This window comes from Mesoplodon mirus (assembly GCF_964341445.2).
Source record: "Mesoplodon mirus genome assembly, chromosome: 7".
Taxonomy (NCBI): domain Eukaryota; kingdom Metazoa; phylum Chordata; class Mammalia; order Artiodactyla; family Ziphiidae; genus Mesoplodon; species Mesoplodon mirus.
Window position 1 is genome coordinate 2,222,066 of NC_138983.1, and position 23,975 is coordinate 2,246,040.

Genomic DNA, 23,975 nt, shown 5'->3' on the forward strand with positions numbered 1-23,975 from the left:
TAATATGTAGCCTTTTGCATCTGGCTTCTTTCACTGCTTAGCAAACTGCATTTGCGATTCATCTGTGTCGTTGCATGCGTGAACCACTAGTTCATTTCTTTGATTGCTGGATGGAATTCCATTGTATGGATGTACCACAGTTTATCCACTCACCTACTGAAGTGCATCTTAGTTGTTTCCAGGTTTTGGCATCTGTAAGCAAAATTGCTATACACATTTATGTACAGGTTTTTCTGAATGTAAATTTTCAGTTCAGTTGGGTAAATAACTGGGACAGGGACCAATGGGTCACAAGATAAATGTATGTTTAACTTTATGAGAAACCACCAAACCCTCTTCCAACATGGCTGCACCATTTTGCATTCCCACCAGCAACATGTGAAAGTTCTAGTTGCTCTGCATCTTCGTGAGCATATGGCATTGTCAGGCTTCGATTTCTCTTTTCTTAATGTAAAGTGAAAAGTAAGGCTCTAACCTTATTCTTTGCCAAATATCCAAAACTGACACCATTTAAAAATTTTAGTCATTCTAACAGGGGTATAATGGTAGCTCATTGTGGATTTAATTTGCATTTCCCTAACAACTACTCGTATTGATTGAATTGAGCATCTTTTCATGAGCTTATTAGTAATTCATTTTTAAAGCTGGGTTTTTAGCTTTCTTGTCAAGTTGCCACAGTTCCTTACATATTCTGGATAAAAGTCCTTGACCAGAGAAGTGACATGTAAACATTTTCTCCAAGTCTATGACTTGTCTTTTCATTCCCTTAGCAGTGTCTTTTACAGAGCAAATGCTTTTAATTTTGATAAAGTCCAGTTTTTCATTTTTCTTCTGCTCACAGAGCTTTTGGTATCATACTTCAACACTCAGTGCCAAATCCAGAGACTTGCTCCTATGTCTTCTTGAAGAGATTTTATAGTTTGTGTTTCATTTTAGTTTTTTCAGTAAGACTGCATACAATACCTTTACATTTTCATTTTCTGATTGTTGATGATCTCCTACAATGTGAGGTGTAAGTGCTAAATGTATTAAAATTTACACACACTCATACATTTGTATTTAGAAGATGGCTGTACTACTTTGGGGTGGGGAATCGTTTCTTTTTCAAAAAGCAAAAGATAGGTATCACTTCAAAATCATAAAAAACTTTCTGTGATAAAACAACCATAATTAAGGTAAAAACACCAAAGGTAGACTGGGGAAGATACTTGTGCCTCATATGCAAAGGGTTAGTTATCTCTAGCATAGAAAAAAAATTCCTACAAATTGATGAACAGAAGTGAGCAAAGGATATGAACAGATAATTCCACAAGAGGAAAACCAAATAGCCTCCGAGCCACAATGGGCATCCAGCATAGAAGGAAAAGCACCATGCCCATCTTCATCTACATTTGATGGGCCCAGCAAAGGCTGCCAAAGGCCAGTGCGGGCATGGATGTGGAGAAGGTGGCATGCGCACACACGACTGCTGGAGCCTAATTGATATGACTTCTTGGGAAAACAATCCAGCAACACCTATTAAACTTACCAAGGAAACACCCTCTCACCTGCCTCAATATGTCAGGTTTTCATAAAGATGGATGGGTGCATTATCATTGTCATAAAGTAGTGGCTTAAAGCTAATGGAACCAAATGTCCATCACACATGGAATGGTTGAGTTAATTGTGGTAGATCTAAGCTACAGACTGTTACGCAACTACTAAAATAAGACTTAGATCCATGTCTAAATACCTGTAGAAAAATGAGATGGGCATGTTGCAGTGACAGGAACAAAGTGACAAGAACTGAGCCGTCACGTGTGTATAAATGCAAGTCCCACCAGGTGTCAGCTGCTCTGATGAGCAGAGGGATGAGCTAGGAATCTAGTTGGTGGTTAACGCTGATGACCTCGGGGGAGAAAGGCCTTCATGAATCTTTGAGTCGTGTCCCTTTTTACAAGTAATTTGTTATTTTACAATAAAAACTTTAAATGGAAAAATAAAAAAGGTCCAGATTGAAAATCAGGGGGCTGGTAATTATTCTTAGTCAGCCCTGAGCACTAGCATCCAATCACTGCGGGTGGGCCCAAGAATCTGAATGCTAACACCAGCCGTCAGGGTGGTTCCTGTGCCTCCCTCAGGGTGCGGGTAGTGGATGCAAGGGGCCAGGAGCTCTGTGGCTGCCCCTTCCTCCCCGGCTTGCGACACTCTGTGAGCAGGAACCCTACCACCCTGGGTCTTCACTGATGCATCAAAAGCCATCCAGCCACATGACAGTGACAGCATGGTGATGAGAGTCAGTGTCTTACCAAACCTGTGCTTGTCAGCTATGTTCTATTCTTGACCTGAACGTCTGCTGTGAACCTGGGGAGAGGCCCAGACACCTGAGCTCAGCCCAGGCACAGTCCCCACTCTGAGGAGGTGTCATCGGCTCTCAATTGCTCCTTGACCATTGTGGCCTCAGGCACATGGGGGCCATCGTGACCCCCCTGCCAGTCCTCTGTGCTGAGGCTTCATCCACCATCTCCACTCCTCACCCAGCCCTGCGAGTAGATATCTTACCCGTTTGTGGGAAGGCTCCAGGGGCACAGGTCCGCCCCACAGCCAGGGTAGCAGCTTGGGGTGAACATCTCAGCTCTGAGCAACCCTGGGCCCCCTCTGCCATCAAGCCTTCCATGGAAGCCTGACGTGCTGTCCCGCATCTTTCCCCACAGTGAAAAAGAGCCCCACGCTGCTGGAAGTGAGCACGGCCCATTTCATGAGAACCAACAGCTTTGCCGAGGACCTGGACCTGGAAGGGGAGACTCTGCTGGCGCCCATCACCCACGTGTCGCAGTGAGTGTCCGCTCACCCAGGGGTGATGAGCTAGAAGGGCGTGGGGCTCAGCGCTGGACCAGGGCTCAGGTCTATTCACCCAGTGCCCACCACTCGCTGCCTGCTCTCAGCAACCTGGGGCCACCGACCACCAGGGGCTGGCCTCAGTGCCCGGGCACCAGGCAGGGAGGAGAGCAAGGGCATTTCCCGCCGAGTCTGGGAACATGATCCTCTTGTTTTGACTTATGGAAAACCAGACTGATCATTTTCCACTTGTTTTCGTGCTTTGAGCGTCTGAGAAGATTGTTTTTCTCTCCCCTAGCCCCCTCCCCTGCCCCCCAAAAAAGAGACGACTTTGCTTTTCGCATTTCCCTGGTGGAACCCTGGCCAAAGCCACGGGGCAGATGCCGACTGCTGTCTGCCAGTTGCCGCTGCTGTCCTCAGGGGCTCCTTCAGGTGGAGGAAATGGCTGATTTTCCACGCCTTCCAGTTGGCCTGCCCCTGAGGCACAGCTGGCCTGGGACACATGCCCGTCCTCCCCCACCGTCGCGGTATCGCCAGGCCAATCCCTGGGGCCCGGCCGTGGTGTGATTCCCCTCCGACGTGACTCAGTGCTCCCGGCTAGGGCACCCAGCGGTGACAGCCTGTGGCGGGGTCAGTGGGACACTCAGGCCCATGCTGGCCACTGCCCCGCTGGGGATTCCCCTAGAGAAGTCTTTGTGTGTTGGGATGTGTGAGCGGCGCTCTCAGCCCTTCTGCGAGTCACTTGCTGGCCTTCCTTCCTTCTCTCTGCGGGGTCACTGAAGCGTGTTTCGGCTCTCCGGACTCTCTAAGGGTCTCGAGGTTGTCCTGAACCGTGTGCATCTCTCTGGAAGTGAGGCCCCAGGCTGGCTGCCTTTGCTGCCGGCCAGGTGTGGCCTTTGCCTTGCAGATGACTGAGGAATCGGGACCCGAACTGCAGGGCCTCCTGGCTGCTCTGTAACCAGAGGACTGACAGAGTCGGGGAGCCAGAGTGAGAGGAGGGTAGGACTGTCTCAAGGTGGTACCATGATCAGACAGGATGGACTACCATCCTTCCAGGCCCCCAGGCTCACAGGGAGGTTGACAGCGCCCCATCGATAGCAGGGTGTGCACAGAAAGCATTCTCAGGCCCGCTGGGAGCCACCCAGGTCACTGTGAAGCAGGGTTCTTCATCCTCGTGGACTCGGCACCGGAGCAAGCTTCCAGGCCACCCCTGGGAATGTGGCTCTGACCTCTGGGCCCATCCTGGAGATGACCTGATAGGCTCACTTGATAAATGGGCAAGGGCAGAGGCGTGAGCAGTGGCGGGTGCCAGGTGGGACGGGCAAGTGCCGGTCAGCGTCCCAAGGCAGAATGCCAGCTTACCACTCTGGCTGAGGCCTGTACCGAACCTGGGGCACAAAGGACCCCAAAGTGGTAAAAGTTGCAGTTTTGTGGCTGGTGTCTACAACACAGGTGGCAGTGCCTGCTCAGAGTGAGGACGGCCAAGAGCCTGCTGGGAACCATGACCCTCCCGTGGGTGGATACTACCCAGGCCTCACCATGCCGCTCAGCCTGCCCCTTCCTGTCCTCCTGGCCGCTCTCTTCCTGTCAGAGCTCACTCTTCTTTGTTCTCTCAGCTGTGGCCTGGCCCCCAGAATGCACACGCAAGGAGTTGCCCCCCGGGTGGACAGGGCTATCACCCACCATCCATCCAGCAGGGCAGTCAGTCTTCACCAGCTCCCCGGGCCCTGCCAGGCCCCTGCAGAGGCCCAGGGTGAGGGTGGTGAGACTGGGGACCGAGGTGGCCCAAAGCCAAGCTCACAGCTGCCTTGCACAGTCCCCCCTTTTGAAGCGAGGTCCATGTGTGTTGGCATCTGCGTGCACCAAGTTTCCCAAGGCTAGAGGCCGCCCACCTGCCCAGGGAGCCCCAGGAGGGAACTCAAGCCAGTGTAGCTGCATCGTCAGAGGAGCCTGGCTATTTCTTGTCTTCCCTCCTCCAAGACAGAGGCCCCAAGCTCTCTGCTTGCTGTGGGCCTGGGGCATCACCAACCAGAGAGCCTGTGGCGGGCCTTCTGGGTCCACCAGTCCCATGGCGTGGCCCGCTGGTTGTAGCAGGAATGGACCCTCCAGCGCCGGTTGGACCTAGGCAGTCCACACCCAGTAGAGTCCTCGCCCCAGAACAGACCCTGGAGATGAGACAGCTGGGAAGGTGGGAAGGAGCCTGGGTGTGGTGCTAGGATGAGGGGTCTACAGTGAAGGCTGGGAGTGAAAAGACTGAGGCGGTAGTCGAAAGGCCACCTCCAGGCACTGTGGGCTGGTCAAGGCAGAGTCGAGGTTGAGACGGCAAGGGATCTGCATGCCCACGTCCTCCGGAGTCAGAGTTCTGCTCAGGGGAGCCCAGGTGGGGAAGGGGGGATGCAGGCGCAGTGAAGGAGATGGTGGGGCCTCAGACCTAGGCGCCCCCAGGGCTACAGGCTGGGTAGAGGCCCCACCCCACCATGGCTGGGGAAGGAGGTGGCACCGACGGGCACCATGTTTACTTAGGGCTGTGACTGCCGTCAGGGCAAGGCGGGGAGGAGGATGGCCAGGCCTCGGTGCCCATGCTGGGGCCACATTCCTTTGCCTCCCGCACGGCCCGCCTGGTGATTGATGCCTCTAATTAAACTCGGCTCCAGCCGCTCGGGGACCCGTCTCGGCTCCTGCGGGCAGCTCAGCCCCACGGACTCCATGCGGGGAAGAGAGGGGCGCACGCCCTGGTGTGTGTAAGGGATGGGGGGTGTGCGCGGGGGTCTCACAGCGGGCAGAGTGGGTGGGAGGCAGTTACTGAAAAACAGATCCATTTTTCTTCAGCATTTTACTGATGTTAAATGTATTACCATGTTGGGCCAGTTCCAGGATTCAAATTAAAAGCATAAATAAAGACACATTTTGTTTCCATCTCAAGCTCTCCCCGCCCGCCGGGCCCCAGGGAGGTGAGGTCACTGCAGCCTTGATTACGGGAAGGTCCCTGGGGCTGGGCGAAGCTCCTCTTTCCGGGGCCTGTTGGCCATCGGTGGAGCGAGGGGTCAGGGGACTGGGGGTCAGCAAGCCAGCCTGGTGCAACCGAAGGGGCTGCCAGTGAGCAGGGCCCAGGGTGCAGTGGGCTGGGGAGACACAGTAGCTTTGGGCACTCCAGCCCCACAGGCAAGCCCCTGGGCAGCTCCAGGGCCCTCACACGGATCTGGGTGGCCGGGCCAGTCTCACCCACACCTTTCAGGAAGATAGTCTTCCAGGTCCTGCAGGGCCAGAAGGCAGCTCGTCTGCATTTGAGCACCGCCCCGCCCCCCCCCCCCACTCGCCGCAGTCTTGCCACAGGGCTTCCAAGGAGCAAGTGTGAGGCAGGAGACAAGGCATCTGGGAGCGTGGGGCGCAGCGGAGCCCGCACCCCAGGAGGAGCTGGGGTGAGCTCCTAGGCTCCTGCCTACTGAGGGGAGGGCCACCCCTGTGTGCATCCCTGTGCCTTGCACACGGTGTCCCATCTGGAACAGCCTTGGCACTCCTCTGCAGCCATGAGATTCCTACTCATCTTTCCAAGGTCCTCTCAAGTCATCTTCCTCCCAAGGAGGCCCAGGACGTCCACAGGCCAGGCAGCCGCGTCCTCCTCCAGCCCCTGAGGCCCTCTGTACCAGCTCCCTGAGCCCTAGTATGGGGCCTGGGACTCTTTTATAGGTACCTGTCTCCCAAGATTCTCAGATCCTGGGGAGCAAGCGATGTGCAGCTCCCCTGGGCCTCTCCCTATCTGGCACCCCCTCAAGCCCCAGGCTGGAGGGAGCTCCAGGACTATGGCTCCCACCCCAAGGCAGACAGGGGCCCCCAGCCAGCACCTCCCGAGGAGGAGATGAAGCAGGGCTGTGGGCGCCTCAGCATGGGTGCTGGCATGTAGGGCCAGGGGCAGCTGGGTCAGAACTGGCCTCAGCATCAGGACCTGTGGCTCTGAGCTCCAGGGCTGTGTGTGGGCGTGGCCTCGCAGCAGCCTTGGGAGGCTGCGGCCATTCCTATGGAGTCCTCCCCACAGCTGCAGTCAGCCAGCACTGGCCTGGCATCCACATCTGCCCCACTGGTTGCATGCTGCATGTGGACACCCAAGACAGTTGGTTCAAGTGGCCAGACCCTCTGTGAGCACAGCAGCCTGTGGTTTCCCTGAAGGGTCCCTCTAGGAGAGTTGGTCCCTGGCCCCCCCACCTCTTTCGTCATGACATCTCGGTTGGGCGAGATTCAGCCCTTTTCAACTAGCCACCACTCTTGTCCTGCTCTGCAGGGGGAAGATTTCGGTTAGCACCCTGTACACCAGGACAGGCACAGGGAAGGCCGGGGGCCTTCTAGGAAAGGAAGGCACAGGGAAGGCAAGGCCAAGGCTGGGGCGCTACAGGTCACCCACCAGGTGACCGTGAGCAAGCACGCTCACACACACGCACACACACCCAGCGAGCATATACTTGCAGGCCTCCTGCGACATGACAGCCTGGAGATCCTTGAGCAAAACCAGCCCTGTGTGCGTTAATTAGAATTTCCATGTCTTCAACTTTCTCCTGGACCCTGCAGAATCTCACGCCAAAACGTTCAAGTTTCTCTTTTCCAGCAAGGCCGCTGTGGCCTGGCTTTCATCCACATCACTGCTAATGTCTCCTGAAATCTGCATTTGTCAGCGAGGCCAGGGCCAGCCCCATGCCTTCTGGAAACGGGGGCAAATGTCACAAGGCTTGGTCCTGCACTCAGCTCCATGGACCAGGGGTACTAGCTCTATTGATGGGACTAGGTTTGCTTGGGACATTTCAGAGACACCCAGGGCCCACTGCAGCCCACACCCATGGACCCTGGAGGCGCCAGGCACTGTACCTCTGCGAACACCCAAGCCGCTCGCGCTGTTTCTCACCCTGCAAACTTTGGTGGGAAAGGACGGAGAGGCCTTTCTGGGGCCAGTGTCCAGGGGGATAAAGGAGGGGGCTTGCCAGGAACAGATGAGGCTAGTTTGTCTTTCCAGACCAGTGTCCTGTCTTCTTCGGAGCTCCAGACCACCTCTGTCTGCACAAGGTGCCAAGGAAGCCCCGTGGGAGCCCGCCCGGGAGGGCTGTGCGAAGCTACATGAGTCACAGGCTCCCCGTCAGAGCCTCACAGCTCCGGCCAGGCGCAAACCCGTCTCTGAAATGCACGGGGGGATTAAATGTTCTCCTAATTAAATTAAAAGCGAGGCGGAGTGGCTCAGTGGGAAAGAGACGGGACTGGGAATCGGATGCCCTCAATCTGGCTCCCAGCCTGCACCAGCCCAGCTGCGGGCTGCCCCCCGGAGGCCCCCTAACCTCTGGGAGCCTCACTTCCTCCATCTGAGCATGTGAGGAGGATGCAGCCAGTCTCCTGGGGCTGCTGCTCTGGGGAGTGGGCCCGCTGTCTGGGTGGGAGGCCCAGAGGAAAGCGGGGAGGCTCCTTGCTTCCTCAGAAGCCATCCATAACCCCCGGCCCAGGCGCTCTCAGGCCCCGCTCAGCAGTCTCCGTGGTGCAGGTCCTCAGCAAGGCTAGCGTGGACCGGGTTAGGGTCAGGGTCAGGGTCAGGGTATCACTGGAGAGAACGTCCACCCCCTAGGAGTGGCTGGGGCAAGTGACTGCACAGATCGCACTGGTGTTGCTGTGGAGACATTTCCCACCGTCGGGGAGTCCCACGCAGCTCCCTCTCGGGCTCTGCTTGAACCCAGAGTCCCAAGGCAGCCTGGTCAGGAAGCCTGAGCTGTGTGTCCCTGAGCCAGGGGTGGAGGGTGCTTGGGGGCAGCCCCAGCCCCTCTGCAGGCCTGGGTTGTCCATCTCTCAAGTTTAGAAAGGACTGGCCTTGTATATAGGACATGGTTTTCGACGTTTTAGTTGAAGGATGAAGTACACACAGATGAGTACACAGATCTCAAGTGTACTGCTTTATGCGTTTTCACCCCCGGGACTCACGTAACCAGCCCCGAGCTGAGGCAGCAGAACCTCCAGGAACCCCCTAGACTCCCTTTTCCTGTCACTGATGCCCACGGGTAACCAGTGTCCTGGCTTCTAGCAACAGGACTCAGCTTTGTTCATTCTTGAACTTTCTATCGAGAGACTCACGCAGTGCACGCGCCCGTTTGTCCGAGTCCCTGGGAGCCCCGCCGTCTGGCTGAAGAGAGCAGCGCCTCCCTCTTTCCTTGCCGGCTGGCACCCCGCTGTGTGAATGGCCTACACTTTGTTTATCCATTCTCCTTGGATGGCCACGTGGACAATTTCCAAGGCAGGGTTGTTACCATTATTGCTAAGAATATTCTGTCTAGTCTCTGATGAACATATGGGCTGCTTTGTGGTGAGTATGTGCCTAGGCACGGAGTTGCCAGGTCACTGGATGAGCTTGCTGACTTTTAGTAAACACTGACTAACAGCTTCCCAAAGCAGGCATACCATCTCCACTCCCACCAGTGGCATCGGGGCATTCTGGCTGCTCTATATCCTAACACTTGGCATTCTCCATCATTTCCTTTTCAGCCATACTGGTGTCTGGTGGCATCAAACTGTGATTTTAATTTGCAGTAAGCCAATGGCTAATACAGTTGAGCCCCTTTCTACGTGATTATTATTTAGTTGGATACTGTCCTTTGTAAAATGCCCACGTTGGCTGCCCATTTTCTATTGGGTTATCTTTTCTTTTGATCTGTAGGAGTTCTATCTTTACCCTGGACATGAGTCATTGGTCAGATTATTTGGGATATATATATATGTACACAACACCTCTCCCTCTGCAGGTTGCCCTTTTCCTCTCTTAAGGTGTCTTTTGATGAACAGAAGGCCTTAATTTTAAGGTGATCCAGTTAATCAAACATTTCCTTTCTGGAGAGTGCTATTTGTGTCCTATTTAAGAAACTTTGACTACTCCAAGGTCATAAAGATACTGTGTTTTTCTAAAGCTTTAATAGTTCACCTTTCACATGGAGATCTACAGTCCGCCTGGAATCAATTTTTGCATGCAGTGCGAGGCTGAGGTCAGGGTACAGTTTTCCCCCATTTGGATATCCAGCTTGACTCAGCACCCTTTACTGAAAAGACCATCCTTTCTCCACTGCCCTACCTACCGTATCAGCATCATTATAAACCAGCTTACTGTCTACATGTGGCTCTGTCTGCAGACCCTATTCGCTTCAATGAGTCAGATTCCAGTTTTTCTTTTTTGCCAGGGCCACGTTTCATCATCACTATAGTTTAATACCAGCCCTGGACAGCTGATCATGCAGGCTCCAGCCAGTTCTCCTGCCTTGCTTGGCTGTCTTTGTGTGGCACCTGTCTCTCCATGCATGTGCCAGTTTCCACAGAAAACTTCTAATAGGTGCGGCGGCTCTCTAGATGAATATGGGGAGAATAAACATCTTGACTGTGTTGAGTCTTTGGAACTGTGGTCTTGACGTGTCCCTCATTTATTGAGGTCTTCTTTCATTTCTCCTACCACGTCCTGTAGTTTTCAATGCAGTGATCATGCACCCCTTGTCTGAGATTTATTCCTTGTTAGCTGGTGTTGGTTATGGGTTCACCAAGCCTGGGAACATTGCCTACCAGGGGACTCTGGCCAGCCTGGCTCATTTTATCCTGCCCATGGGGCGCCAGGGAAGTCACCTCACCTCTCTGAGCCTCAGTGTCCTCTTGTAGACATGAGGGATGTGTCTCATGGTGCTGGTGTTAGCTTTTGAGGAGATGGGGTCAGGCATCCAGCTGTGTACCTGATTCAGGAAAGTGCCTGCTAAACAGCAGATAGTGTAAAATGTCACCTTATGATGAGAGGCCTCATGGGGACATCCCTTACTTGGCCTGAGAGCTTCTGAAACCACCAGGTCACAAGCTTCCGTGGGACACAGATGAGGTCACAGTGCGCCACCGTTAGGTGTCGTCCTTATTTAACAAGATATACCTGGAGGCCCAAAAGCCCCGGGCCCCAGGATGGGCTAGCGGCAGAGGAAAGATGCAGATCCACAACCACAGCCTCTCGTCCCTGGGAGAGGGGCTCACGAGCTGTTCTGGCCCCTGTGGAGGTGCAGGGAGAAACCTGACGCCCACTGTTCTCCTCTTGGGGGGAATGCAGAGGACCGTGGTCACAGGTGCCCCGACGTGCCTCTGCCCTCTATTCTCATCACCGTTGGGCTCACCTGCCAAGGATGGCACCCGTCTTCAAGCAGAGTGAGGACCAGGGCAGGCCACAAACCCTGCCTTCCCCTGGCGCTGTGCTTGGCACGGAAGGGCAGCGCACGGTGTCTCTAGGGTTCTGAGCGACTCGCAGGCGGCACAGCCCGAATGTGGCAGCAGCGTTCATAGGCCTGGTGGCCTTCAGGTGCTTCGGAGAGGGTGAGCCTCGGGCAGGATCGACGGAGCCCCTGCCGTGTGTACGTCTCGCGTCAGGGGTGGGAGGGGCGCTGCTGCGGGCCGAATCCTCGGTAGGGCCCTGCGAGCGCTTAGTCAGTCAGTCCCCCGATTCACAGGACTGGGTCTTGCCGGCGTCACTCGTGAGGTAGCGGCAGAGCCAGGGCTTGTTCCCAGACACACTGTCTTTAGGGGAGCCCCAGTCTGTGATGGGGAAGCTGGACTGGCACCCTGAGGGCTGGTAAGCAGAGGGTGGGGAGGCAACTAGCCAGCAGAGGCAAAGAGGCCTGGCCTCTGGTTTGGGTCTGTGGCCCCGAAGTGTTTCTATGGCCCTCCGGGCAGGAGAGGACAGTCCGTGCAGAGACAGTCTGTGCGCTGGTTGGGTGACTCTGTGACCATCTTCTCCAGTGAGAATTCTTCGCATTCAGGCTCTTCGCACACCATGGACCTGGCACCGCCGTGTGAGGAGGGCGAGGGATGCGCAGGCCTGCACACTACTCCAGGGCAGCGCTGATCTGGCCCCCCAGGGTACAGTGGCAGACCCAGCTCTGTGGCTTCTCATGCTGCCCCAGAGCGCCCCCTCTAGTGTTCATTCTTTAAGATTTCCCAGCCCTCTTGGGACAATGCAGGTGTCCTAGGCAGGGGCCACACCTTAGATGCACATCCTTAGCAATGACTGGCTAGCCGTCTGAGGTCTGGCTAGAAGTCTGTCAGGTTTGGTTGGCCCGTGGGAATGCCGAGTGCCATCTTAGAGTCCTCGTGGAGGGAAGAGGAAGAGAAAGAAAAGATGGAGGCAGAGGGAGCTAGGAGGCCAGGTCTAGCCTCAGAGTCTGGCATCCCTGGTGTCCACGTCATCCTCACGCCTCCAGCTATGACCCTAGTGTTGCTCTGATCTTCTCAATAAGTAAGCTCTTGACCTGGCAGTGGCCCCAGAGGCTCACACTGAAGATGGCACCGGGAGTGCCTGGAGAAGAGTAGGTGTACCCCAGGGGTTCACACACGAGTTCGCCCATTTCAGTTGGCACAAGAGCAGCTTAGGAGGGGATACATAAAGCTCTGAGAAAGGAATTTTTTTTAGGGGAAATTCAAGGAATTTTCAAAGGTAATTTTGACTCTACATGATTTGTCTTCCAAGACCTTGGAACTGAGCCATCACAGATCAGACTACACTGTACCCAAAGTAGAATCCTTGCTGTTCCCTATGGTGCCTTGCTGGGGAAACTGAGGCAGAGAGCAGGGTGACTTCATAAAGCAATAGAAGATATTTGGGAAATGGGGGGGCGGGTAGGTAAGGCTATTCAGGGCACAGAGCTACACACACGCGCGCGCGCGCACACACACACACACACACTATATATATATTTTTTTTTTCAGCATCCTTCCCCGCAGCCTCACTTGTGGTTATGGGCCTAAGACTGCTGCCCTCAGAGAGCCAGGCCCCTGAAGAGGAGGTGGGCGGCACCAGGCAGCCAGCCGCTGGTCCTCTGCTTAACTCCTCAGTTAGCTGATCTCTGTATCTGGGGTATAAAGTTCGGGGTAAGGTCACATTGGGACCTTTAGCTGAAAGTCCTTGAGCACGTTCTGGGAGAGTCCTGCTGGCCCCGCTCGGTCTGCACTGGGGCCCGGTGTCTCCCACTCCCTGGCCGGGACTGGGCAGATGTCCTCAGGCCCAAGGGGACCTTTCTTTTCCTACTTAATCTCCTCTCGTGGGCCTTTTGTAGGTGGGCTTGTTTTTCAATGTTTTCGTTAGGTTCATATCCAGATTTGTTAAATTAAATTGAATCTCTTCCAGTTTGAAACACTTGAGCTTTTTTTCTGCTGTTCTTTTTGAACTGCCGCATGAACCCCCCAGCTGGGTGTGTGGGCTCCAGGTGGGAGCTCGTGGGGGCCTGGCTGTAAGGCCAGGGTCATAAGATGGGGCAGCCTTGGGTGGAGCAATGCTCAGGAAAACTGGCTCCCAGCCTGACTGAGCTCGGGCCGGTGTGTGTGCAGCGGCAGAGGGTTGGGACCATCCCCAGGGGCTCCAAGGGCCTCACTTGAGATGCTCTCCCAGTGATACTCCAGTCTGCGGCTGTGCCTGAAAGCTCTGTGCTCATGGGCCGCCCCCCACCTGTCTCATGCACTGGGAAATGGACTCTTCAGACCACATGGCCTGGGTTCAGGCGGGGAAAGTATCCCTTTAGATGCCAGGAGATGGAAAGACTGGGAAACGGGAGCCCTGAGACCAAAGACGAGAGGACCTTGCTCAGCTGCTGGCAGAGCCAGGGCTAGGCCCTCAGCTCTGAACTCTGAACCCTGTGCTCTTCTGCTGTCCCAGAGGGGCCTGTCTGCTCTAGTGGGGCCTGTGCTCCACCTCACGCCAGGCCCAGCCAGTCCCCTTCATCACCTGGGCCAAGTGACCCCAGTCCCGGGGGTGGCTGGGGCACCTCCCCGAGCACCGGGCCGCAGTCACCCGAGCGCTGGGGGGCAGCGCATATGGCCGTCAGCTTGGCCGTGCCCTGCTCTTTAGCTTGCTCCCCCAACACGCAGGGGACGGGAGACAGCGCCCCCCAGTTAATTCTGCGGCAGCTCATGCCCGCAAGGAGAGGCTGGTGGAGCTGAGGCACTACAGAAACACTGAGACGTGGGGTCAGAAAGGACAGGGAAGCTGGTCTCGGGCCACCTCAGAGTACTTATCCAGGAGACCCAGGTGGGCAAGACCAAAACAAGGGTGCCACCTTTCCCAGCCCAGGCAGGAGGATCAGAGTAGCCCTGAGCAAGGCCAGAAGGCTGCCTTGTGACTAAAGGCCCAGGCTGCAGAGGTGCAGCCTTCTCCCCGGGCAGAGAGGCAGGCCACGAGGAGCCTGGGGCTTATGAAAACAGCTCCATGAGCAAACAAAGGGCACTGTCTGAGGAGAGCAGAGCCTGGCCTTTGTTTAGCAGTGGACACTGTGCCGGGGCACCAGGCCCTGGCAGACGCATTCTACCTTGGCGCCAGGCCTCCCTCTGTGCTGAGCCCCTAAAATGCCATAAAAGCTTCTGCTCATCACTGTCCTCGCTGGCCCTGGTGACCTGCAGAAATATCACTCTCTCCGCCTGTTGCCACCTGGCCACACAGGTGCAAGGTCCCAATGACTCAGGCCAAAGAGAAGCTGAGCGTGACCGGCCGGCCCACCACGCGAGGCTGATCACGGACTTGTCTCATTTACTGGGGCTGGTGTTGGGCTCTGCCTGTAAATGTTTAACTCCTAAGGATGCTGACCTCAGGGCTTGGGAGGCTCAGACCGGCTGGGGGAGAGGGGTTCCTTCTTGCTGGTATGCACGCAGGGACCCCGTGGTGGGAAAGGGCGGCATCAGCCTTTGCAGTAGGCCCACCGGCTCCGCAGCCAGCAGAGCAAAGGCTGGGTGGGAAGAGGGCCAGCCCCACAGCGTGCTGAAGGGAGCAGCAGCGCTGTCCTCCCCTGCGTAGGTGAGCGCGGGCCCCGAGCGGGAGGCCCGGCCCCGAGGGCCCCTCCGTGGTTTCCCACCGCTTCAGGCCTGGGGTGCGGGCGCCTCATTTGGAACTGCTGGTTGCCCCACAAGGACCCGGCCTAGGTCTCCCCGCTGGCGGGGAGGAAGCTGTGGAGGCTGCTTTGCTGGGGCCACCCAGTGTGGGCTCAGGAAGGGAAGGAATGCGACCGAGGCCGGGTGTGGCTGAGGAGAGTGCAGCCAGCTGTGGGTTTTTCTTGGGGCCGAGATAGACGTGAGCAGAGATGGAGGCCCCTCTCTCTCAGTCCCCACCACACACACTAGGACCTTTCTTCAGCGTGTGGCTGTGGAGCTGGAGGCCAAGGACACCCTCCGGAAATCTGAATTCCATTCGCTCTTGGCAAAGAGCAGCTTCCTGCTTGGGGAAGGTGTGCGCGTGTGTGCGCGCGCGTGTGCACACATGGCCATGGGGGCTGGCGGAGGGAGAGGCACGTGGGCGGAGCAATGTTTGATGAGACGTGTAAGGTGGCCCCAGTATTTCCCGGCACTGGATGGCACTTGCAGAGCTCGTCCAGGGAGTTAAGACAAATACCTGGAGTGAGTGAATCAGCAACGTGCGGGCCGCACTGCCTCTGAAACAGGCTCTGGCTTAAAACAGTCACGGCAAAACATGCCTTTGAATTTGAAAGCCAGAACTCTCTGCAAAATAATTCAAAAAGTTTGTTGAGCCTTAAACCCTTCCTGACGACTCCTTCCTTCTGAAGTTAACTCGTTAAAGTTGCTCCAGTCCCAGCCTGGTGCCAGACCAGCTTCCTGGAAACCCTCGCCAACTGCTGGCCTTTGGAAAGGCTTGTCGCCCTAATAGCTGTTTAAAAACACAAAACAGCTCACTGGGCACCTTGGCTGCAGGGTCTGAAAAGTCCTTTGTGCTATAGCTCCAGCTGCAGCGTTTCCAGGCCTCGCTTCTGGGGCGGACTGGAGCTGTCTCTCTTCGTGTCCTCTTACAGTGGCGGGCGCTGGGCCGGCTTCTTCCCGCCCAGCTTCTCTGCCAACGGTGTATCCAGGCCTCCCCACGCCCAGGTGGATGTCCAGGGCAGAGCCCTTGGAGAGGGTGGGTGTGGGCATGTCCCAAGAGGGTCGCCAGCCTCAACTTCCTCTCTGTTCCTTCTCCCCATGGGGAGAGATCAGGACCCCCTCCTAGGTCAACACTGTGTCACTTCCCCAGAATACCCAGCACCCAACCAGCTCCCAAGCAGTGCCATTTCAGAAGGGAAGACAATCTGCTCCTCCCCGAAGCAGAGTCTCGGCAGTATAAAGCACGAATGTAAAATGGGGTCTAAGTTATAGTTTAAAAGAGTTTAAAATGTGAATATGCATTGGAAAATATTTAAATTAACACAGACATTAGGCAAATCAACAGAAAAACGTATTAAATGTTGTCACTGTTGCATTAATCAAAATCAGAGATTACCTGAAAATGGAAAAAATTTACATAAAAACTTGATTTAGTGACACACAGCAGTCAGAACATGCCGTGCACGGTTTACTTCCTTAAAAATCACTCCTCTCAAAACTCTGTAATGACAAAACATATGTAACATTTCATCTCCTAGGAGAGCCTTGCTGATCTGCAGATGGGTGGAGGGCACCCCTTCCCATCGAGGGGGGGCGGGGGCGGGGGGCTCGCTGGGAGCCCGCCCAGGGCCTGCTCTCACTCCAGCTCTGCCTCTCTCTGTCAAAACCCTCTTTGTGCCGGAGCAGCCCCCGCCCCTTGGAGTGACATGAACCAGAGCCCACACTGCTGTGCCGCGGGAGCTGCCCCTCGGCGGCCACCCCAGCCCTGCAGCGGAGGGCTGCTCATTCACGGCCTGGCAGAACATCTGCATGAGCTGCAGTACACCGTTCTTTCCCTATTAAAATGTTGTGCTTAAAAAATAATAATGATAAAGTAGTTTTATACGCACATGGTAAAACACATTCAGTGTACAAAGGGAGTATGGCGAAAAATCAGGCTGTCCCCACCACAGCCCTGAATTCCTAAGTTTCCTTCCCCAAAGGTTACCACTTTTAACAGTTTCCTATTGTATTTTTTCAGAGTGTGTTATAGGGGCAAACATGTATCTATAATATACCTCCTTTTTACACAAGTGGTAACATATATTCATCTGCAGTTTGCCTTTTTGACTTAATATATAGGTATGCCAGACTTTTTGAGCTGCCCAGACAAGACTGGTTCATCATAGGGCAGTACACGTCAGGGGCATTTTTATTTTGCAGTGATATGTGTGTACACACACAGGAACAGGTGACAGCTCAGTGCACTGTAGCTCAAGTGCTGCTTTCTTGTGGTTAGCTTCCAGGATCCTGGAGAGAACGTGGCCTCTGCTCTCAGTCTACTGGACTGGGCTTTCCCCAAAGGTGCTCATGGCGGCTCTAGTCTTTCTGGCATGGGTCCTGTTCCTGGTGAACACGAGGACCCAGCTGCCTGAAAAAGGCACGTAGGTGGTGGGGTGGGAGGCCTGTAAGAAGGCTAAAGAATATCATGCTGGCTGTTAATCAGAGAGCCTTCCATCAAAGGATGCAGAGATGGGCTGCTCATTAAAGCCTGATTAAGGCCATGAGCATTTTCAAGGGCAACACTGACTTGACCGCAGCTGGCAGGAGGTGGCCAACAGTTACTTGCTTGATGGTCTGGGCAGGAAGCAACCCCAGGGCATCTGAAGAGAACGGAGCCCTGGCCAGTGTACTGTGCGGGGACCTGTCTCCACAGGCATCATGCTGTAAGGAAACCTTTCAGCTTTCCGTAAGCAAGCCCTCTCATTTCTTGGTAAGCACGCGGTGGCCCCAGTGTGCACTGTTCAAAGGGAAGATGCCTGTGTGTTCTGGAGATGGATCTATATTAAGACATCTAGTGCTTCTCCTTTTTATTAACAGCTGCAGAGCATTTCACTGTGCCATAATGTATGGAACAAGTCCCCTATTGATGTATGTATAGGGCAGCTAAAGACAGCCATTAACCATTCAAATATTCACTAATGAACTGCCCGGTTATGAAATTAGTCGCTCTGAAACATCCCTCCCCACTGAACACTATTGTTTCTCCCCACCCATCTTATCCCTGCTCTATCTCTGTTGACTGAGTCTCCTTCTAGGCTGTCTCTTATCAAATAAGGACAATGTAAAGTAAATCACTTATGAAGAAGAACTGTAAATCTTGTCAAGATAAGAGATTTCATGAAGTTAAGGGAAGTGAAATTGAAGCATCTCTAACAGAGATTAGGAGATTAGGCAGAGTTAAACCAGTTATCAACTGAAGAGAAAATCAAGGCTGATACCTAGATAAGCATTTCAAAAAAGAAATAATAAAAGCAGATGAAATAATAAAAGATTAAGGGTAGGCCCTTAGTGAAGCCATGAAGCCCCCTACCTTCTACAGATATGATCCTCTGTGTGAAAGTGCTGCCAAAGTCCATTATGAAGTGAAAGATGCCCTACTGTGGTATCACAGCATGTTTTATAAACATGACACCAGAACCTCTCTCCATTCACTTTTTTTCTAAAATGAGTAGGTATCTACGATTATAATAACTTATATTTATATAGGATAATCTTGTTTTCAAAACTATTATTACTACTTCTCAAGGTAACTTCCCAATCAAGTCTATTTTTCATGAAATTTTGGTCTCCATTTTAAGTGCATTCACTTCAAGAGGCCCATTTTTTTCCATTTCCAGCAAGGTTACGATATTTGTACATGTTTTGATAGATACTACCAAATCATAAAGGCTGGTACCCATTTATGCTACTATGAAAATTGCACAAACATGCCCGTTTCCCCACACCTTCACCAACAAGTGAGTAGTCACAGTTTTTATCTTTATTAATTTGATTGAGGAAGAAATGGTATACTGGAGTGTTAATTTACATTTTTTTATTGTAAATGAGGATTTTATCTCTTCAAATAAGTAAACACATTTGTTTTTTCTTTTTTGTGAACCATTTCTCCATACCCTTAATTTTTTTTAATACCTCTTCTTACTGATTTATAGGAACTCTGTCTTAGATGTTGAAAATATTTTATCCCAATTTTTCTTCAGTCTTTGAGCTTCTATAGTTTTCTGCTGGCAGAATTTTTAAATTTGAGTGTTTTGGGGGGTTTTGTTTTTGCTTTTTGTTTTGCATTTCTTATATTTTATTAAAAGTTGAGCTTGTTTCTGTGTTTCAGAAGCCAGTTGTATTTTCTTTTCATAAACTGTTCAAATTTTTGGTCCATCTTTTCCTGTTGGGACTTCAGAATTTTTAAATTTTGACACAGTCGACTCTGGCAGTCTTTTGTGATTTGCGGTCCTTGTCTTAAATTTTGGAAAAATTTTGGAAAAAAACCTCATTCTGAGACTGTTTTAATGAATTCTCCCGTGTTTTCTTCTGTCATCTTTGTTTTATTTTTCAGATTAAAAAATATTTTTAATTGAAGTATGGTTAATTTACATGTTGTATTAGTTTTAAGTGTAAAGCAAAGTGATTCAGTTATACACACACACACACATATCTACAAGCATACACACACACACACACACACACACACACACACACACACACACACACACACACACACACACACACACACACACACACACATATTCTTCTTCAGATTATTTTCCCTTATAGGTTATTACAAGATACTGAGTATAGTTCCCTGGGCTATACAGTAGGTCCTTGTTATTTACCTATTTTATAAATAGTAGTGTGTATATGTTAATCCCAAACTTCTAATTTACCTCTCCCCCACCCCACTATCCCCTTTCGTAACCGTAAGTTTGTGCTCTATGTCTGTGAGTCTATTTCTGTCTTGTAAATAAGTTCATTTGTATCATTTTTTTAGTTTCCACATATAAGTGATATGAATATGATTATCTGTCTGACTTACTTCACTTAATATGGTAATCTCTAGGTCCACCATCCATGTTGCTGCAAATGGCATTATTTCATTCTTTTTTATGGCTGAGTAATATTCCATTGTGTATGTATGTGTGTGTATACATATATATATATGTACACACATACATATACACAGACCACATCTTTATCCATTCATCTGTTGATGGACATTTAGGTTGGTTCCATGTCTTGGCTATTGTAAATAGTGCTGCTATGAACATTGGGGTGCATGTACCTTTTTTTTTTTTTTTTTTTTTTTTTGCGGTATGCGGGCCTCTCACAGTTGTGGCCTCTCCCGTTGCGGAGCACAGGCTCCGGACGTGCAGGCTCAGTGGCCATGGCTCACGGGCCCAGCCGCTCCGCAGCGTGTGGGATCCTCCCAGACCGGGGCACAAACCCATGCCCCCTGCATCAGCAGGCAGACTCTCAACCACTGCGCCACCAGGGAAGCCCGCATGTATCTTTTTGAGTTAGCTTTTTTTCTGGATATATGCCCAGGAGTGGGATTGCAGGATCATATGGTTAACTCTATTTTTACTTTTATAAGTTACCTCCATACTGGTCTCCATAGCAGCTGCACCAATTTGACATTCCCACCAACAGTGTAGGAGGGTTCCTTTTCCTCCATACCCTCATTTATTATTTATAGACTTTTTAATGATGGCCGCTCTGACTGGTGTGAGGCGATACCTCATTGTAGTTTTGACTGCATTTCTCTAGTAATTAGTGATACTGAGCATCTTTTCATGTGCCTGCTGGCCATCTGTCTGTCTTCTTTGGAGAAATGTCTATCTAGTCTTCTGCCCGACTTTTGAATGGGTTGGGTTTTTTCTGATATTAAGCTGTATAAGTCGTTTGTGTATTTTGGAAATTAATCCCTTGTCGGTAGCATCATTTCCAAATATTTCCTCCCAGTCCATAGGTTGTCTTTTCATTTTGTTTATGATTTCCTTTGTTGTGCAAAAGCTTTTAAGTTTAATTAGGTCCCATTTATTTTTGTTTTTATTTCCATTACTCTATGAGACAGATCCAAAATAATATTGCTGTTATTTATGTCAAAGAGTGTTCTGCCTATGTTTTCCTCTAGGAGTTTTATAGTATCCAGTCTTACATTTAGATGTTTAATCCACTTTGAGTTTATTTTTGTATATGGTGTTCAAGAATGTTCTAATTTCATTCTTTTACACACAGCTGTCCAGTTTTCCCAGCACCATTTATTGAAGAGACTGTCTTTTCTTCATTGTATATTCTTGCCTCCTTCGTTGTAGATTAAGTGACCATAAGTGCAGGGGTTTATTTCTGCGCCTTCTATCCTGTTCCACTGAGGTTTATTTCTGCGCCTTCTATCCTGTTCCATTGATCTATATGTCTGTTTCTGTGCCCGTGCCATGCTGTTTTGATTACTGTAGCTTTGTAGTATAGTCTGAAGTCAGGGAGCGTGATTCCTCCAGCTCCGCTCTTCTTTCTCAAGATCGTTTTGTCTTTTCAGGGTCTTTTGTGTTTCTATACAAATTTTAAAATTTTTTGTTCTAGTTCTGTGAAGAACGTCATTGGTAATGTGAAAGGGATTGCACTGAATCTGTAAATTGCCTTAGGTAGTACAGTCATTTTTAACACTATTGATTCTTCCAATCCAGGAACACAGTGTATCTTTCCATCTGTTTGGGTCATCTTCAATTTCTTTCAACAGCATCTTACAGTTTTTGGAGTAAAGGTCTTTTGTCTCCTTAGGTAGGTTTATCCCTAAGTATTTTATTCTTTTCGATGCGATGGTAAATGAGATTATTTCCTTAATTTCTCTTTCTGATATTTCGTTGTTAGTGTATAGAAATGCAACAGATTTCTGTACGTTAATTTTGTATCCAGCGACTTTACTGAATTCACTGATGAGCTCTAGTAGTTTTCTGGCAGCATCTTTAGGATTTTCTACATATAGCATCGTGTCATTTGCCAACAGTGACAGTTCTACTTCTTTTACAATTTGGATTCCTTTTCTTTCTTTTTCTTCTCTGATTGCTGTGGCGAGGAATTCCACAACTATGTTGAATAGAAGTGACGAGTGGGCATCCTTCATCTTTTTACATTTAAATAGTGCTCCCTCTAGATCTGGACATAAGGAGTCATTAAATTCAATTTATTTTCTACGTGTCTAACTAGTTATCCCAACACTATTTATTTGAATACATCATCTTCTTTCCACTGACTTAAGTTGTTACCTTTATCATATTTCAAACTCTCATGTAATCTGTGCCCGTTTCTAGACTGTCTTATGGATGGCTGATGGGCCTGGCGATGGGCCAGCCTCAGTTATTTGACTTTTGAACGTTATGCTGTGCTTGTGAGTAGAGCAGGTTTCTCCCATCTCTCTTACTTTACTCATAAGTGGAAGCTGCATTTCACACAGTACGGTCAACCAGGGAATCCATGGCATGGCCTCAGACCAAAACACTCTAGACACAGGATTAGCTCTTGAGTTGGACGGGAAGCCTGGAGTGTTTGGGACTGAGTCCTCGCCTTGGCAGCTAATGCTGTCAGGGAACAGGAGCACTTGTTTCTTCCAGGCTCACTCACACGGCAGAATCCAGACAAGGGATGCACCGGGGTCTCGCGTCTGACCCTGGGGGCCATTTCCTACTCATGTATGATCACAGTTTCGGGGCATCTTATGAAAACTGAATTCGGTAACTCAAGAAAGTAAGTAAGCCTAATCCAAAAAGGAAAAGAATGGCAATAAGAAACATCTGTAGCATGTAGCCAGTCCCTCCCCTCCCCAGGCCCGTCACCGGAAAGGAAAAGAACTGACGCGGTCAAGTGTTGTAATGGGGGTGCTGTTATAACCAGTGCGGGTCACAATGGTTTCACAGCATGACTTGGACGGCAGTGACTCAGTTTCCTTATCTAATCTAGACCACCTGTACCAAGGTGGCTTTTCCCAGCCTCATCCTTGTGAAACTAGCCCAGAGGAATGCTGCTCCTGTCCCCGGACCTCCTGCTTGGTGCTCTCCTTTACTGACTTATAAACAGAAAAGTAGTGGTTAAGAGCAGGTTCTAGAGCTGTAGTGCAAGTTCAGATCCTAACTGCACCCCTCCTACCTGCGGGACCTTGAACGAGTCATTTAACCTCAGTTTCAGTTTCCCCATCTGTAAAATGGGGATAAGAAGAAAGAGTGCCTTCCGCAGAGGGTTACTGGGAGGATTAGATGAATGACTAACGTGAAGTACACAGAATGGTGCCGACATATAGTAAGGTTAGATAGTATTGGTTAAATGCATGTCCCTACCTCAAGATGCGTCATTCAGTTCATGTTTATCATGGTAGGTGCCTGACAACATCGATGGAGAGGGGAGTTTGAATGAGTAGAATCACCTTCAGAAAAAAGTGCAGTTGCACCCTCATTAGACTATTTAGGACAATGGGTAATCTTTAAAACCTGGTGCTTTTCTGGAACACAGAGGGACAGGCTGCACCAAAGAGCTCCAGACGCTTTTTCAGAATTGTACAGGACTTGCATTACATGCTCATTTTTTTTTTTTTTTTTTTTTACATAAGATGCTGCGGGTAGGAGTTTATTAATTAATTTATTTATTTTTGCTGTGTTGGGTCTTCGTTTCTGTGCAAGAGCTTTCTCTAGTTCTGGCAAGCGGGGACCACTCTTCATCGTGGTGCACGGGCCTCTCACTATCACAGCCTCTCCTGTTGCGGAGCACAGGCTCCAGACGCGCAGGCTCAGTAGTTGTGGCTCACGGGCCCAGTTGCTCCACGGCATGTGGGATCCTCCCAGACCAGGGCTCGTACCCGTGTCCCCTGCATTAGCAGGCAGATTCTCAACCACTGTGCCACCAGGGAAGCCCAACATGCTCATTTTTTTTACACATAAATTTTAGAATCAGCTTGCCTGATTTAAAAAAAAAAAAAAAAAGTGTGTGTGTGTGTGTGTCCCTCCATATTCTGCCAGTAGTTTCTATTGAAACTGCAATCAATTTAGATTAACTTAGAATTATCTTTCTTACAAATATTTTTGACTTTCTAGCCAAAAATAGGAGAGATTTATCCATGTGTTCAAATCAGTTGTAATGTCCCTCAGTATTTTTTAGCCCTCTGTTCATATAGATTTTCTGTATCTTAAAATTCATTACTGGGTATTTTTAGGAAGACGACTGGTTTTTTAAATTTGGCAATCGTGATTTTTTTCATGAATTTTTCATTTTGAGATAATTGTAGATTCACATGCAGCTAGCTGTGAGAAATAATAGAGAGATCCCATGTAGCCTTCACCCAGTCTGCCCCAGTGGTAACATTTTGCAAACTGTAGGACCAGATCACTGCCAGGACACAGACACTGACACAGGGGAGCTTCTGTCACCCCAGGGTCCCTCATGTAGCCCCCTTTCATAGCCACACTCCCTTCTCT

At 50.9% G+C, this 23,975-nt stretch overlaps 1 protein-coding gene across 1 annotated transcript in view; it reads left to right on the forward strand.

Annotated features, from left to right (window-relative positions):
* Positions 1–23,975, forward strand: part of KCNQ1 (potassium voltage-gated channel subfamily Q member 1) — a 350,394-nt gene that overhangs the window by 161,291 nt on the left and 165,128 nt on the right. The window contains exon 11 of the mRNA XM_082629545.1: positions 2,694–2,814. Coding sequence (XP_082485671.1) covers positions 2,694–2,814 — 121 coding nt within the window. The remainder of the gene's footprint in view (positions 1–2,693; positions 2,815–23,975) is intronic.